General features: G+C 52.0%; 2 protein-coding genes across 8 annotated transcripts in view; one reads left to right on the top strand and one right to left on the bottom strand.

Moving 5' to 3' along the window:
* nAChRa3 (nicotinic acetylcholine receptor alpha3 subunit) overlaps nucleotides 1-9775 on the bottom strand; it is an 82273-nt gene extending 72498 nt beyond the window's left edge. For 3 of the 5 annotated variants that reach the window (XM_033482637.2, XM_033482642.2, XM_033482643.2), the window contains exon 1: nucleotides 8053-8477. The gene's annotated coding sequence lies outside the window, so the exon portion shown is untranslated. Of the gene's footprint in view, nucleotides 1-5599; nucleotides 5803-8052; nucleotides 8660-9655 lie in introns of those variants that run through there. The other 2 variants (XM_076521770.1, XM_033482638.2) reach the window with 2 other exon arrangements.
* Nucleotides 9776-10770: 995 nt separating this feature from the next.
* On the top strand, nucleotides 10771-16839 carry LOC117227569 (uncharacterized). 3 transcript variants are annotated; one of them, XM_076521775.1, is made up of 6 exons: nucleotides 10771-11358; nucleotides 12247-12473; nucleotides 14267-14525; nucleotides 14875-15084; nucleotides 15196-15327; nucleotides 16556-16839. In XM_076521775.1, exons 2-6 carry the CDS (start codon nucleotides 12295-12297, stop codon nucleotides 16751-16753), a joined length of 978 nt encoding a protein of 325 aa, XP_076377890.1. In that variant the 5' UTR covers nucleotides 10771-11358; nucleotides 12247-12294; the 3' UTR covers nucleotides 16754-16839. The 3 variants fall into 3 exon arrangements, with proteins under 3 accessions (XP_076377890.1, XP_076377889.1, XP_076377891.1); XM_076521774.1 differs by having other exon boundaries at nucleotides 15184-15327; XM_076521776.1 differs by having other exon boundaries at nucleotides 15184-15327; nucleotides 16521-16726.
* The last annotated feature ends 568 nt before the right edge of the window (nucleotides 16840-17407 follow it).

Below are 17407 nucleotides of genomic sequence, written 5' to 3'. Positions count from 1 at the left end.
GTTTCGGCAATTCCGGGAATCGGTGGGAATAACTCCGCGTCAATTAACCGAGGGGTGGAGCGGAGAGGATCGGTCCATTAAACGGAGATTACTGTACTCCCGTCGAGCTCGGAGAGAGCGAGAGAGAGAGAGAGAGAGATGGGGCGGGTTCAAAAGAGACGATCAATCCGCTCGAACGGGCCGATCCACGCGGAAACAAACAGAGTGGAGGATCCGCGAACAAGGAAACGATTACAGTTTACGGTGGAAAGGAAAGTGGCGCGCGGCATCCGATCTCGCGGCGTGTATCAGCTTCCGAGACCCGTAAATCGTGTCTTGGCGGACGCATCCGGTGCATCGCGGTGCATCGTGCTGCATCGTGGCGCGTCGCGGTCGCGATCCGCGCCGCTCGAAACGCACCGTCCAAGTCGAAGGCGACAGTCTTCGCTCTTTAATCAAGGTTATTCCCTTCCGTCGTCGACGATCGTAACTCGCCAAGAGCTTCAGCAACGCCGACTTTTTATTTGTCATTAATCCGGGGACTCGAATGCACGACAATCGTTGATTCCGCTCGGCGCGGCGTTCGCTTTTCGAAGCCAAATTTTTCAGGCGCGGGCGACGATTTCTCTGTTCCACGACGGTCTGGGATCTCGTCGGCCCCGCCGCGCTCTGTTCGCCGCCTACGCTCGCGGAATAGTTAAGCAGCCTGTTAGCGCAATACGGAAATATATGCGGCGGAAAGCTGCAGCAGGTTTGCGAGCCGACGCGACGCGACGCCGTGAATAGGGGAACGAAGGGGGACGACGGAGGGAACAGGAAGGCTGGCAGGTCTCTCGGGTCCACTGCGACACGCGGCCTCAAAGAAAAAACTTTAATTATCGCGTTTAAACGTCCGACGTCTGGGTGAAACGGGACGCGACCGACCCGCCGCGCCGCAAACCGACTCCCACTCCGGTTTCTCTTTTAGGTTGCTCCGGCTAATATCGGGCTGGCAACGGACTAGCAACGAACCGGCAGGACTACGAAGACGACTTTCATCCCTCGAAGACACCCGAAAAACAGGTTTCCCCGGAATCGTGATAGCGCCCTCGAGACTTTCGACCGAACCGCGGATGATTCTCCCATCGCTGCACAGGGTGGTCTCTGCGCCGCGATTCGACCACCGTTTAACCGCTCGAGTCCCAGGGGTTATTCGGAAAACACGGTCGAAAAGCGTGATAGCGCTCGTCTTAATTGACTGCGAAGAGAACCATGCGGTGCAATAGCGCTCGTTAAGATCGACGAACAAACGAGCGACACAAAATCTGAACAGCGCGATCGCGCTGCTTGGAACTCGAACGGTTAAAGCCGTCCATTCGGGGACCGCGTGGACCGAATTTTTTCGAGCGAGCAGCTGCCATCGATTTTGCGAAGCAGCTTCCCTCGAAAGTGCCCTGATCGAGGAAGCCGAGTATACCGCCGCCTCGCCGGCAGTATGCAGCGAAGACACCGTCGAGAAGAGTTTGTCGCAGGAAAAATCGACGACGTTAAGAGCCGGGCGGGGATCGATTTTCATGGCGGCACGCGCGCCAGAGATTTATGGAAAATTTATCGGGGGCGGAATTTCATTAAAAACACGCTCCGCGACGGCGAACGAACGAACGAACGAACGAACGAACGAGCGGGCTAAGAGTCATGCAAAAATATATGTGTATAGAGAGAGAGAGAGATACATAGATACACAGGTATATGTATATAAAACCAATAATTTCGCGTCGTCCCGCAGAAACGGCCGAGCATTAAAGAACTTGATGGCCCAAAGAAGTTAATTGCGCGTGACACAAATTGTGTCTGCGAGGGAAAAAGGGATTAAAAGGCTTCCGCTAAATAGGTTGTCGCCGGGAAGGCAGCAGGACGAGGAGAAGGACCGAAAAGGAGAACCGAGAAAAGAACGAGAAAGGAGGGCCGAGAGAATCGACGAAAAAAATGAGATTGCCTCGCGAAACGGATAAAGGAACTGGGTTAGATTAGGTCGCCCGTGAACACCCGGGAACGAAACAACGCCAGACACCCCGTCCAGTTGCCGCGGAAACGCAGCGAAACGGCACCGCGAGACCTTCGATCGCGCGTGCGGAATCACGTTACTCGATTCCCGTCGATCAAATTTCCCTCATCAGCCTGGATCGAGATTTTCTCGCCGAGAGCTCGACCGATCCACGAGCAAATTCGCAAACTGTATTATCAATTCGATCGCGAAGCAAGGTACGTTTAATCTGCCTCCACGTTTTCTTCGACGATCTTTCGAATCTTGCGAAAATATCAGAAAATTGTCCGAGAGATCCCTATTCTCCGTGCCGATTTTATTTTACATTTCCTCGAAGAATATAGTTTCAAAAATACGTCTACAAAGCCCGATGCAACCAAGTTGTTAAAATTAAAAATTAAAGATACAGCTGGCCGATCGTTCGCAATATGGAAGACGTCGCAGTGTCTTCGCAAAGAGAAAAAATCCCACAGCAAGTTAAACGAAAACTAGAATATCCGCTTAATTATCGACACGTGTTTACGCATTTTTGTCGCGGATTAAAACGATCGCGATTCTCTCTCCTCGACGATTTATCTCGCGTGGACAAAGCGAACGCGTTAACGCTCGACCAACGCGACGTCGGAACCAAAAAAAGCGCACCGCGATCGCTGTTTTGAAAAATCCGAGAATCGAGAAGCCGGGAGAACGATCGCCGGCAACGGGGATCGATCGATTCATTCGGGGGTTGTAAAATCGAAGACGCGCGTCGAGACGCGAAGGGCGAGGATCCGCCAACGCCGAAGACGGGAACCAGCGTCGATGCAATATCCCTCGAGCCTGGCCGGCCATTACCGCCAATTAACCTTCTTAAACAAGTAATAACACCGCTCGATAAATCCTGGTCCCGTAACCGAATGAAAACGACGCGCCATTAGCTCGCCGAGCTACGACTGTAAATAACTGAGAACTCGCGGTACAGGTGATACTCGCCCCCTATAGAAGGGGCGAGTCGGTAGTAATTCCGGCCATAAATCCGGCAACGGCGTTTCACCAATCATCGCGAGCGTCGCCTAGGGAATCGAGGATTACGGTTGCCGGTACGTGACCGGCCAACCAATCGGACAACCCGCGAAATTTACCAGCGAACCTGCGAACCGAACCGAACCGACTAATCAAGAAACTTATGCTCGCGTCGCGTCGCCGGCCGAGGCGGCTACGCTTCGTCGGCTCTATCGAACAATGGTTAATCGTTGCCTCGAAACTTCGTCGTCGATGGGAACACGACGGAGCCTCGAGAACCCGAATCGGATAGAAATTCGAAGGTTCCTGCGAATTTTCGTGGCGAAACCGCTCGGTCGAAGCGTCGCGTCGCTCGGAAATCGGGATAGCCGTTCGGTATCGGCGAACGAAAATCGACTTAGGCGAGAGACCCCTAACGAAGACACGGTCGAAGGGAGAAACGCGAGGAAACGACACACGGTATAACGACGGCACCGTCGTTCGAATGCAAGTGCAATGGACGCGTCCAGCGCACGGCCGCTAATTAAGGAATTTATGCCCGGCCGAGAGACACACCCAGTTCCCTTTACCGTACAATATTTCGTGGCCACGAGATTTCAGGGTTCTCGCACAAAGCAATCAGAGGGGATCGATCCCCGCGAAAGCCTAAACGTTCGCCCGAGATTCGAGTAATTACGAAATTCCTCGGACAGGCTGAGCCCCGATTCGGCGAACGCGCGCGCGCGCTGTCCGGTCGAATTGTTGCGAGACCGTTTAAAATTCGCGGCTTTCGACCGATTTCGAAGAATCGTACCATCGCGACGCGTCATGTTTCCATTGGAATCGTGACTTTTTCGTCGAAAGCAATTTTTACAGGGTCGACGGAGAAAAAGGCGCGAGAAAATGACGGAAGAACTCGCGCGCGCGAATGACAGTGCATTGCGTACGATGAGACAATGAGAAACCGATACGACGAATCGTTGAGTTTAAAAATGATACCATGCTCGAACGAGAAGGGAAAAGCGTATCGATAGAGGCGACGTATAAATATGTTACGAGTTTCGTCGAGCGGTTTCGAGCGAATTACAGGGATTCGGAGAACGCGGGCGAGAACGAGAGGAGAGCCGCGGGAGGTTTCGGGGTGTTTCGCGTGGGTGCGAATACTTATACGGATAAGATTGCATGGCCTGGAGTTAATAGCAGTCGTTAGCAGCGAGTCGTAAGTCTCTGGACGAGGGGGCGAGAGAGCGCGAGAGATCGTTTCGCGGGCGTTGTCGATATCGTATCGTTTTATTGTTGCGCCGTAATCAGATGGTAGTTCAATTATAACGCGTTTCCCCGTTCGACCGATTATTCGACCATCCGTTATAGGATAAGCGTCGACGCCATTATCGCGCCGCGGTATCTCCATCGATATTAGATTGCGCGTCGCTCAAAAATATTTGCCGTAAAACGTACGCGCGCCGCGATCCGAGCGAAATTCGCGGATCGATGTTCGACCGGGCGAAAGTCTATCGGAAACTGTAGCTCGCCGAAGGTAGGATCAAGCTAGAATAAAAAGTAATTCGAACCGAGTAAAATAATCCTTTTAAGTCGTCGCTGGTGGTACGCGTTTAATAACGGCGTGCTTGATACGCGACAATGGCCGTGCCTGACGCGCGTGTAAACGAACCACTCGGCCGCGCGAGACCGTCGTTAATTAGTGGACACCGCGGATGTTTATGCCCTTCTAACGTTTGCTCGATACTTCGATGGAAAAGGTTAACGAACGTTTCGCGGGGCGGCGCCGCGTCCCCGGCGAATTACAGCGATGTCTCCCTAATTGTCGCCCAAATTCTGCACTAAAATAGACAATTCGAGAAGAGGAGACGCCTTGAGAGAAGATTCGAGCCTTGTGGCTCGTTTTTTATAATTACCGATTGTCAATAACTATTAACCAACGGACTGTCCGAGCTTCTTGCGAATACAGTAATGTCTCCCTTACTGACGCTCAGATTGTCCGCTAAAGTGGACAGTTTGGGAAGAGGAGATACGATTATTCTAGCCTTGCGGTTGGTTTTTATATTTACCGATTGTCAACAATTGTAAAAACGAGCCACAAGGCTCGAACAATCGTATCTCCTCTTCCCAAATTGTCCATTCCTGTGGTCAATCTGGGCGTCGATTAGAGAGACATTACCGTATACCGTTCTTCGCGATCGTGCCGCGGGAACAAGCGTTCCCGTGGAGATCTAGCACTCTAATTGAAGACGGGACGGAAAAAGATTTCGCTGCCGGAAGGTGGACGGATAGATCTCGAGGAGAAACCGGCGCGAAAATCGCGAAAAACCTCCCGAGGAGAAATTCCATTTATCCGGGAAACCGCGGGGCGTCTGATCAATTCGAGCTTATACCACTGCCGCGTGGTTTCGCGGCTGAATCCCCTTTCGCCGCGGAATATCTCCTTTTATGCCGCGCGAAATGCGTCTGCGGCATCGTGATACGTATGAAAGAAGTCGAACGGGTCGATGAAAATTTCTGGATAAGCGAGCCACCGACCGCGAATGTCATTTTACTCCGTAGAGAGAGAGAGCATGGCTCGGGCGAATGATAAAATCGCAGACGATGCGTACTTACCGTTCGATTCGGGGAACGACGCCGAGCGGGGAAGAAAGCGTGTAATCGCTCGAAAGGAGAATCGACGCTCGCTATTTGTTCCGTCGAGTAGCATCGCCAATTAGCGAGCTAATTAATAATGTCGTTAATTAGGTTGAAGCGTCGACGTCGCGGAAGCACAGCTGACGGACGGAGACACGCTACGAGCAAGAACGCGCGACCGACTAAAGTCGAATCACACTAAATCCTTAAATTGTACACAGATTACCGTCGGCTGACGTAAACATTCTCCTCGAGGAAGACATTGAAATCGACGCGCTTTCTCCCACCTATTCATACAAATACACCGGCTCGATACGAAAAGGACGATTAGTAAAATGTACGCGGCGATCGTGTCCCACGTATCCAGGCTTAACGCTTATCGGACGGGTGACGTAAATTCGCGGTTTTTTTTTATTCCGAATTCCTAGGACGGGCCGCGTAGTTTTACGCAGTTTTGTACTTTTATTGCGCTGCGTTATAGTTTTTCGTATTTATGCGTATTAACTTTTGTCTCGTTGCTGTGGCGATTATTGGACACGTAAATAAATAATAATATTGTAAAGGTGTTTCACAAGATGTAGCGCCGATTTAATAAAGCGACGCTTTCACACCATACGTGCATGTTCGTATAATCATAATATAATTAATTATAAATATATTGCGCTACGTTAGTTTTGCATATTTATGCGTTTTAGCTTTTGTCTCGTTGCTGTGGCGATTACTAGACACGTAAATAAATAATAATATTGTAAAGGTGTTTCACCAAAAATAACGCCGATTTAATATTATTATATATATTATATTATATATATATATTATATTATTTTCACACCAAACGTACATGTTCGCATAATTCTCTTAAAACTTTCATTCTCCTCCGTTTCTTTACGGCGAATCGCGCCCCGTAAGGGTAGCTTCTCGTCGCGGTAAGACAATGATGCGAAAATCATAGAAATTCTCAGACGATCCTAGATGATTCTAGGAGGTCCTAGAGTTCTCGCAGGTACGTTCGGTTTCCAAGAAACAACGGAGGCGAGCCGTAGCGACGCCGGCAACCCTTCGGGATCCGAGTGCCGAACGCACGGGGCGAGATTTCTCGGGGAAACTTTCGAACATCCGTTCTTTTCGCGGTGTAAACACGAGGGCGTTCCGAAGATGCCGTAACTGGGTTAACCCCGACAGAAATCGGGACGCTGCGCGTCCCGCTACGGCGCTACTGGGTCGTGCAAGGGAACCGTTCCTTCCACCCCTACTCATTCATTTCAATCGAAAGCCCCCCGCGACGAATGCTCGATGTTAATTTACTAGAAAACCGCGTCTCCCCTTCCCCCGCTTCCGCTCGTCCCTCCTGATCGTCGCGAAAAAAACGCGACGCTTTTACGATTACGCGCGATTGCTCGCCAAAGGACTCTTTCGTCGTCTTCTTCTTCTTCTTTGCTAATCGGTCTATGCGAATCGCCCGCCAAATTTTAACGCTGGCAATAATAAACGAACATCGGCCGGACTCGAAGCCGACTAACGACGCGCGATCGTCGCCATCGAAATTCGATTAGCCGCAGAATTTATAGGTTACAGGAACGCGGGGATATCCGTTAACGAACACGGTCGTTAGGAGGAGGGTGGAACGATCGCGTGAAAAATTGCACGGAAATCGAGCGATTAACCGGGAGAACGGACGACGAGGAATAATCCTTGCGACGACGACGAACGTCGACGCGCGCGATAAATTTCGGTAGGGACTACTCGCACACGCAGATTCTCAAGGTCCGATATGGAAATGCCAGTGACAGGCTTTCTCGCAGACTTCTTGGTTTTCGGGGGTGGGGGGAAGAATCGGACGGGCGGTACGAAGAGATTGGTAAATAGGTTAATCTTGATAGGTATGGCGTACGGAATTCCCGACGGGATTCCTAAATCAGCGACGCGGTGCTGCCCGCCGAGGAACCGATAGATCGATAATCTCGCGGCCGTCGGTGTTCCGCGACGATCGAGAAACAACGAGTCGCGCGTACCGCGACGGTGGCGGCGGCGGCGACGTAATCGACGTAATCGACGTAATCGACCTCTCGCGACCGACATCGGTATCCGCGTCGACGTTCGGCGTCGATAGGATCGCGATCGCGCGCGGCTTTTCGCAGCTACTTACTTCCCTGCCGGCGTTTCAAACGTTTCGCAGTTTTCGCGGCATAAACACGAGGGCGTTCGAACGGCTCGCAGCAACTAGGTTAACTGGAGCGTCCGCTCTCGGAACGGTGTCTTTGACACGCACACATGCACGCGCGACCCGCGCCACGAACGCACATGCACACACGTACGCGAGCGCGAGGAGACGGAAAGAGCCGCGAGAGAGAAAGAGAGAGAGAGAGGGAGAGAGAGAGAGAGAGAGAGAGAGAAAGAGAAAGATAGGATATGTTGTGCGTTCGTTTACTCACCCGCGGGGCAGCTGATCGGGACTGACGACGACCACGTCGGCGGCGCCGATGACGATGACAGTTTGTAACCTTCGATTCCACCGTGATCGAGGCTGCCACTCGACTGGTCGACACGTCGTGGTATCATACGCGACTAAAGGTGAACGGTGCACGGCGACGGCGACGAAGGCTACGACGACGGCAGCGGCGACGGCGACAGCGACGACGACAGAGGCTAGGACACGGCGGCCCGTACGAGGGACAAGCTCGCGGAAGCCTCGACGACTCGGTAACGACACTCACTAACCAACGCGAGGATACCAGCAAACGAAACGACAGACGGCCGCACGATGACAACGACCAGCGACCACCTCGCAAAGGGTAGAAAACGTTTCCCTGCTTCCACCACCGACACCGCCCTCGCGCCTCGCCACACTCGCCGCGGCAACGCGCATGCGCGACGCCGCCTTGACTCTGCGCGTGCGCATCCGTGCCTCGCTTCGCCTCGCTCCGCCACGCTGCGCCGTACCGCGCCGCGCCTCGCCTCGTCTCGCCTCGCGCTGCCTCACCCCGAGGAACCACGAACGACCGCACACGGTGGATCCGTGGCGAATTTACCCGAACTACTCTGCAACATTCATATTTCCAACCCTAAGGTATCGCGTCGTTAAAACATAATAAAGCGATTCTGAAAACCTAACGGAGTTACCCGTCTCTCGGGAGAGACTGAATTCTTTCGTGCTCCGAAGGTTTAGAGGCCTATTCGCTGCGCCACGTTCCGATAAACACGCCGCGCGCACATATCCGGTACTGCACCGTTCTTTTTTTCAGATCTTTCGCGAGATTCGCCGAGATTCGTGTAATATACAACGGTTTCCTTTTATTTTCAGGAATCGTTTTAGAAAAATTCCTCGTCGAATTCGCCCGCGTATCGCGAACTCGGACATAAAAGAAATGCAGAGAAATTTGACGGCCGCGCTTGCGGGCACCAACGATACGTCGGAGACTAATTTTCGTAGCAGCTGTAACAACAACAGCCACGGGTGTAAACACGCGAGACATTTTTTACGAGAAACCGAGTACATTTTCTTTACGCGGAGTAATATTTAGAATTTGCGCTCTGCATTTTGCAGGTTTCCGCCGAGGAGCGTGGCCGCTTCGAAATTCAAGAAAGAAAATAAAAAGAGCCGGCGTTAAGAAGAGGCGCGACGAGTTTGAATGCGGAACGCTTTAATTCGTTGCCGCGACTCTTTTTGTTCCGATCGAGGATAGACCGAGTTACACGTCGAAAGCGACCGACTTATCGCAAATGAAATCTAGCTCTCGGAGAGATTTTAAAAACGACGCCTCGTCGGGCTCCGGCGACCACGGGAATGCAAATTAGGTGTAATTTGAAGTTGGCGCGCAGCGATGACCGGCTCGGTCTTTGCCGCGCGTTATCTCGTCGGAGGCACTTCCGGCACCGGCTTTATGAAAATCGTTTCATTCGCGAAAGCGACGGTAAATCGTCTCCCTGGAAAAACCGGAACAGGAGATTATCGCGCGACTTTCTGTGCGCAACGATTGCTCTGTTTACTTTATAATTAATGTCGATATTAAATTAACGGTATAGCTGTTTCCTTACAGAATTCGTGCGGTTTCCGTGCGACGGAATCGAGAGGAATGAACGAGCACGCGTGGAACGTCCACTGGTTCTTCGATATCCCCTCGGGTACGGAACGCTAATTTCGTGGTAAACGATGGATTGTTCGTAAGTCCGATGCTCGGTTACGTGTCCTCCTCGGGCTCGCAGGCGTGGGCGTTTTCGCGTCGCTGGAGCTCGACGAAGCGATACAAAAACGAACCCGAGGCGAGCCGATTTCGAATCGACCTACGACGAAGCCCTTCGTTAATGCAGATTCGATTAAAGTCCGTGAGCTACGAAAAAGTTTTCCAATCAGACCGGTACGTGCCCCGGTGAGGCTTTCTTCCCTCGTTGACCGATTGGAACGAGAAAGAGAGCCGACGACGAGGCGTGGGACGGACGAGGAGAAAGGCGCCCACAGTGTCCACAAGGATATCCTTCCACGAGGAATTGTTCGGCCGAGCTTTAACGCGGCGCGGCGGCCGCAGCCCGTCTTTCCTATAACTTGACTGCTTGACAGTTCTTTGCTCGACCTTCTCCGTCGTTGTTCTTCCCCCGCGGTTTTGATACTTGAAACTTCTACCCTGCCGGAAAACCGAAGCGGCTAAGATTATTAATAATAAGAATAAGAGCCGAACGGTCGAGCCTCTCTCCAAATGGAACCAGCTAATTATACAGGCCGCTTCGAAACTTTCTATATTATATATTGTACAGGCTGTCGCGGCTGGGAATCCTTTTCAACTGCCGGGTCACCGAACACCCGGGCACCCTCCAGTATTCCGCGCTTTCGCGTCTCCGGAAAGATCTCGGACAATGGTCGCCGATTCGAAGTACAGTAATTTCTGCCAGAAATGATCGGAGCTCGAAATTGAAACCGACAGGGCGGCTCGTTTTTATAGAAACTCGGGGCAGTCGGCGATGAAAGGCAGCGGCCAGCACGCCGGTGCGCGTTAATACGAACGCGTAACAATGCTGGAATAAAAAGGATGACATAACTTTTTTATTTCCTTGTACCAGCAGCGTGTGCACTAGCGCAGGAAAATTCACGGCAACCCGACATTTGGCATTTCCGGGAGAAATTACCGTATCAACAACGAGAATCGCATACTTCTCTTCGTCTCCGCTGTTCCGACTTTTTACAACAATTCCATCGTACTTCAGACTTTCAGAACGATTCCATCTTTCCTCGAAGTCCCCGGAGAGACGTTCCTCCGGCCAATCGAACGAACATTCCCAGAAATTAGGTGTTCCACCGAGGTACAAGTTTACGCGTCCCGGGAAAGCTGTCTGGCCAAGGTGCGAGCGGCGCGGTTGGTTCTACGAATCGATGCTAGAAAAATGTTGGTCCGTGAACAGGGGGGAAGGTCGTTATCGACGGCGGTTCCCCCAGGAAAGAAGCAGAAATTGCTAAGTACTGTGAAATTCCCTCGTAACAACGAGTGGGTATAAATATACGGTCGGGCCGGTAGGCGTCCCGACGCTCGTTTCCACGGGCAACGCGGGCCAATGGATCAAACCGGATCACATCACGTGTTTTAAAGCTCCGCGAGCCCACCTTTATCGAGCAGCATTTAGTCGCTGCCAAAGCACGCCGTATCACGATCAGTTTTTATCTCCAATCATGACCGGCATCGCGATTTAGAAACGGAAACAACGCGGGCCGTCCGTCGCGCCGCCTTCGACTCGGACCGCAACACTTTTAGGTGAGAACCAAAAGCCAACCGATTAGCAGTCGTCGTCGTCGTCGTCGTCGTCGACCATCTCGGTTCCGGCGGTGGTTCTGCCGTTGAACCATACATCGTTTCTCGAGCCTTTTCGTTCGTCAAACACGCTTGCTCGCGCGAGGGTTACAAGCTTTACGAGACGACACGAGGGAAGAGGTAAAATTTCCGAAAATAGAACCGAGCGTAGGAAAATACGGAATAGTAATTCCGGGGTTTACGCGGATGAATTCGGAGCACGACGACGCGGCGAAACACCTGCCGCTGCGTCCCGAGGAACATCTGCGTATCGCGGCACGAGAATCGAACCCACGCCGAACAAGATTGATCTGTAAAGTTCGAAATGCTCGGCCGCGACCCGGCGAACGATCGGATATCGCTGCGACGAATAAAATAGGATGCCGGTAACGCGCGCGTTATAAATCGTAAACTGTCGGATTAACTCGTCGCTCGATCGTCGCTCGATCGTCGCCGTTCCGGAATCGAAATGGTCGAAAAGTCCTCTCATCAGCGTTTAAGACGCGTCCGAGCACGGCCGGTCGCTAATGCGTTTTCGAAGAAACCAGAGAGTCGACGACGACTTCCGCGACCGTCCGTGGACGATTGAAAAATTTTCATCGCGAATCGATTCGAACCTGTTGACCGAGCGCAGAAACTACTGGCCGATCGATTTCTCGGCGTACGAAGCCCGAATAAGTTGTGGTTTGCGGCGTCTCCGATTCAATGAACAGGAAATATGAAAAATCAATGAGACCGAGCAGAGAGCCGCGCGACGGCCAACTGCCTCGGCCACGGTCTCGCCCGGTTAACAGGTTGAATTCATTTCGAATCAGAACCGATCGGATTTTAAGTCAAAGGTCGAACCCGCAGGGAGGAGCCGTGAGAATTTAACCGTGGAAAAAGTTCGTCGGTGGCCGAATGGCCGCGATCGAAACGAGCGGCGACGTCGTCGTCCCGCAATTGTCCCCGCAGGACCGCTCGACGATTCTAGCCGCGCTCGAAGAGTACACGAACGCTCTGGCCATTTACCGCAACGTTCTGGGAAAGCCACCGGAAGATGATAACGACGTCGCGGACTGCGTTCTCTCCGATACCGAGTACGTTGCACCGATGGCCGCATCGTCAGGAGGGGGCGGGGACTGCGACCCTGCAACAGACGTTCGGAATTAGCTGGATCTTTTAGCTGAATTTCTAGCTGAATTAGCTGAAATCTTTTTCTCTCTGCAACCGATTCTTTCGATATTCTCGGGAGACCGTCTCCTATCGTCGACGTAACGGAGCGTCGTTTTTCTCGGCCGCGCCGCGCCGAATACAGTAATGTCTCCCTAACTGACGCCAAGATTGCGCACGAAAATGGACAATTTGAGAAGAGGAGCCTCGCGAATTCGAGCCTTGCGACTCGTTTTTATAGTTACCGATAGTCAACGATTACAGAAACATGATGCAAAGCCGGAATAATCGTATCTCCTGTTCCCAAATTGTTCATTTTTCTGCACAATCTTAGCGTCGGTTAGGGAGACGTTACTGTACAGTAATATATTATTACTACAATACTAATATTATTACACTACTGTACAATAATATAATCGTCTCTCTTCTCCCTAAATTGTCCATTTTCGTGGACAACCCGAGCGTCGATTAGGGAGACATTGCTGTAGATCGCTCGGTCTTGCTAAAATCGGACGTTCGAGAATTTCTTGGAACGAAACTAATAGACACGCGAATTTCACGCTCCACGGACGTATCCGATCGATCCTCGAGAAGCGTAGGAAAATTTGTTGCACCTGTTCGGCCGCGCGGCAGGGCGTCGACGGAGAGATTGTTCGAGCGGCGACGGACGCGAGAACGGAGAACAAAAAGGGTGAAGGAAAAGTCGAGGGAAGAATAAGATTCTGTATGCAGCATGCCTGTCCGCGTGGCAGTGACTCGGAACCGTCGGATATGCAGCTCAGTTTCGGTGACGTCGCGTCCTCGCTTTCGCGAGGATCGAGCAACTGAAAGAACAAGCTGCGTCTGCGAAACTTTACGAAGACAGCTGCGACGAGTCCGGGAACGTGCTGTGTTCGATTTCCCGGGGAATTCCTTTCGATTCCATTCGGCTCGACTCCGCTCGGCTCGGCTCGATTCGGTTCAGATCTTTTTCGCTGCACACAAAAGGGGTCCAACTTAGTGTTACGGTATGCCGAGGAACGCGATGTTTCCACCGGCGAACCTGTTAACCGGTGGATTTCCCGATCGAAAACGGCTTCCTGGCTTCCATAGATTCGACCGCGATAAAAATGTCGATATGATTTAACCGGGAACGATTCTCGACCTTCCTCGGATCGAAGAGAATCGACGACTCGACGCAGCGTTTCGCGAACTCCGAAATGCTTTTGTTCGGTCGGAAAGTTGGCCTTCTCGCGGTATCGCGCTGGATTTCTTCTTCGATTAGTCCCGTCTTCAAGATCTAAAAGAAGCACCGCTTCCGATTGTTACCGATCGAACAACTACGGTAATTTCTCCCGGAAAGGCCAAATTTCGGGTTGCTGTGAATTACCCTGTGCTGGTCCTACGCATATGCAATTCATTGCCGCGTCGATGCGGCACGCGGCGCGAATTCCCGGAAGTCTCTCTATTCGTCTTCGAAAATTGGCAGAAGATTAGAAATCGAAAAAGCTGCCTCTTTACGCCGAATTCCTGTAAAAAAACGAGCCGCCGCGAGGCCCGAAGAATCGCGGCTCGGATCTGCCGCGGTTTCGATTCCGACCTTCGAACGTCTCTGGGAGAAATTACCTTATCGGTGTACAGAGAGTTTGGGGAAACGCTGAGTCAACGTATAGGGAAAGTAAACGGCGTTTTCGCCGCCGTGAAAAGTGAGTTTCCATTGAAACCGATAACGTCCTCGCAGTCTATACGCGAGGAAAATTATGGAGGACCTGAAGGAGGAGATACGCGAGAAAGGAACGTTCGAGGTATTGACCCGGGAGGTCGAAAAATTGCTCGGCCAGGAGAAAGCGGAGAGAGAGGAGGAGGAGGAGGGGCCGATGCGAGAGGAGAGCGAGAGACTCGAGAAACTTGCGGAGGAGTTGCGGCAAACGATCGGCCGGGAGAAGATCGCGAACGGGTTGGAGGAGAAGCGGTTACCGAACGAGCTGACCGCGGTACAGGTAGCACGTGCATCGACAAACTGAAAACTATTCTTACGCTTAAATCGCGAGAACGAAGTTGCCGCGACTTCCGGGCGAGCAGTCTCGTTTGTCGAATATTTACCGAAATATTCGAGGCAAAGTATTCCAGTCCGCGAGATTCGCCGATCAAATTGCTTCCGTTGTATCGAGAACCAATTACTCGGTGCATCTTGGCGAGTAGATTTAATTATCGATTAACGCTGCAAATGAAATTCGCCGAGCGATCCGGCGACTCGCGCCGCGCCGCGCCGTATCTCCGCGATGGGCGCGGCGGGCGAGCGTTTTTTAATTCGCGGGCATGTAGTAATTCCACGCGTTTGAAACACAGCGGCGAGAGACAGAGAAACGAAAATTAATTGCGGACGCGGAACTGGATTATGTTACCGCCTGGGAAGCGGCGAGATACGAGCAGAACGCGTTGCGCGCTGCCATGGAAATAGAAAAGTTGGAGAAGCTATTAAACGAGTGCCGCGTTCGCGAGGAAAACGAGGAGCGCGTTCGTAACGAGCGAACCAAGTTCTTGATACGGGATACCGAGGTGAGAGAGTAACAATTATCGACGGAGAATCTGTTCCGCGAAACGCGAAACGGTTTTTCATCGGACCCGCGGCAAACGATTACCTCGCTTCTCTTCGAGCCCTTTTCGCAGGCGTTCGAGAAGAAGACGAAGGAATGGGAGGAACGATACGTCCGGGAGAAGGAAACGTACGAGAAGGAGATCCGTCAGCTACGCATCGAGATATCGACTCGGGAAAAAGAATTGAAGGAACTCGAGGAAGAGGTAGACCAGCTTCGCAAACAGCTCGGCGGCTCGCTCGCTTTCCCGCTTTTCCGTTTCAGGCGTCGTTCGAGCGAATCTTATTAAGCAAAATCCCGACGACCGAGTTATATTACTCTTTGAAAAACGAAGGTTTAACCTGTTGATACGAGACCCGATACCCGCGGTTAATCTCCCTGTTCCACGAGTTGCCGAGATGTTGGACGTTGTTCGCTCCGAACGTACCCCGACCGTGCCGTTCGAGTTCGAGGGCCATTCTTCGCGGTGCTGCCTCGGAATCTCTTTAAAGTTACGTTTCCCGGCATACTCGCAGCTGCTAATTGGTAGACTACGAATCCTGCGAAGATTCCGCGTCGCGCAAACGGAACAAAATACGAGAAGTATTACAAAATGCATTGCGAGAAAGTTTGCGACAGCGAACAAACCGCGCGCGATAACCGCCCATTATTTACTATTCGCCGCGAATCGGGTGATTAACCGGCATTAACGTCGTCGAGCCTGTATCGGAAATCGAGCTCTGTAGGTTGCTCCTGTGGGCTTAGAATCTACGTGCAATGCGGATATTCTGCCGGGAAAATCGATAACTCGTGTCAAGAACCTGTTTCTGGCCACTCTAAATCATGTGAAATTTCTCGAGTGCGAACAGAAGAGGAGAGGAGAGAAAAAAAGGAGAAGTTCCGCATCATGCGATACCATAACTCTCTCCGCCCTTTCCGGTCACATCGTAAACATTACCCTTAAAAATTCCCCTCGCGAGCCGGCCGATCCCGTTGCATTAAAAATATCTCGGCAATCTCGTCCGCGATATTAAACAGAAGTTATTTATCGTCGTTATATTAGATCGGCCGGAGAGATACCGAAGAAAGATTTTTCCCTTAACGAACACACGAGACCGCCCGGTCAGGCTCGATTGGCACGGCTCCCATTAATCAACCGCGTTTCATTCGATTCCGGCAGACACCGAAACCACCCCCTCCCCTCTTTCTTCGCCGGCACGGCGCGGACCGACGGTGAGAACGTAAATAACAACGCGATAGAGCGGCCGTAAAAATACGATTAAACTCGAAAGACAACGGTCACGTTTCTTGCCCGTCTGTTTGCCCGTTTCCCGGTTTCCTCCTTTCCGCTTCTTTTATTTCCTCCCGGTTTCCGTGACCGCCTCCGGCACTAATCACCGAATCGATGTTCCCGGAAAGATTCAAGCGGAGCCCGTACGTAACAACCGTTTCAGTATCGCCATAAGCAGGAATTCATAGACACGTGTCTGGCGGAGAAGGAGGCGCTGCGGAGAGAGAAGGAGCGGAAGGAGCACGAGCAACGGAGCGCGATCAGGATCGAAGCCTGGTGGCGAGGCGTCATGGTGCGCCGGAAGTTGGGACCGTATCGACCCGAGGAGAAAAAGAAGAAGCGGCCCAAGACCAAGAAATAGCTCGGCGGTCTCGGCGAGCTCCGATCAAAACCCTCTGCTTCGCTATAATATACATATAATATAGTAAATAAAATTGTCTTCTATTCTACGGATCTTAATACTCGACGGAAACCTTACCACCGCGCGTTGTACATCGTTGCAGCTCGCTCTCGTTGCGGGATCTCGTACGCGAAATCACGATTCCTCTCCTCCTGTTCCTGACACGGTGCGACCCCGAGGAACGGTCGCCGGTATACACGGTATTGTTCACGCAAGAACCTCGTTTCCCTTCCATTGCAGGACTTCCCGAGTATCCTGCGGTGGTCAGAAAAGCAACGCGGCGCACCGTAATAGTCCGCGTGGCTCGCCACCCTCGGCCGCATGCAACACGAAACAGCTTGTCTCGCGTTCCCCCCGCGGCCCCGTCGAACGCTCGCTACTATTTCGAGCCTTCGAAGATTGGATTGCCACGACTGTATCGCTGTACAACCTCGGAACATCCTGACTTTTTCTCCCGAAGCTTCTCGATAGTCGACCGTTCTTCTTAGTCGATGCCGCGCGTGGGCGACTGTTCAACCTGAATACCGGACGACTAACTATCCAGACGGTTTTACCGACAACAAGATAACTTCTGGTACACCTACTTGGAACAACTTCCGCTTGGACAAAGTTTCC

The sequence above is a fragment of the Megalopta genalis genome, chromosome 5, assembly GCF_051020955.1.
Source record: "Megalopta genalis isolate 19385.01 chromosome 5, iyMegGena1_principal, whole genome shotgun sequence".
Lineage (NCBI taxonomy): Eukaryota > Metazoa > Arthropoda > Insecta > Hymenoptera > Halictidae > Megalopta > Megalopta genalis.
The sequence above is the reverse complement of the archived record's forward strand: the minus strand, read 5'-3'. Positions and strand labels throughout refer to the sequence as shown.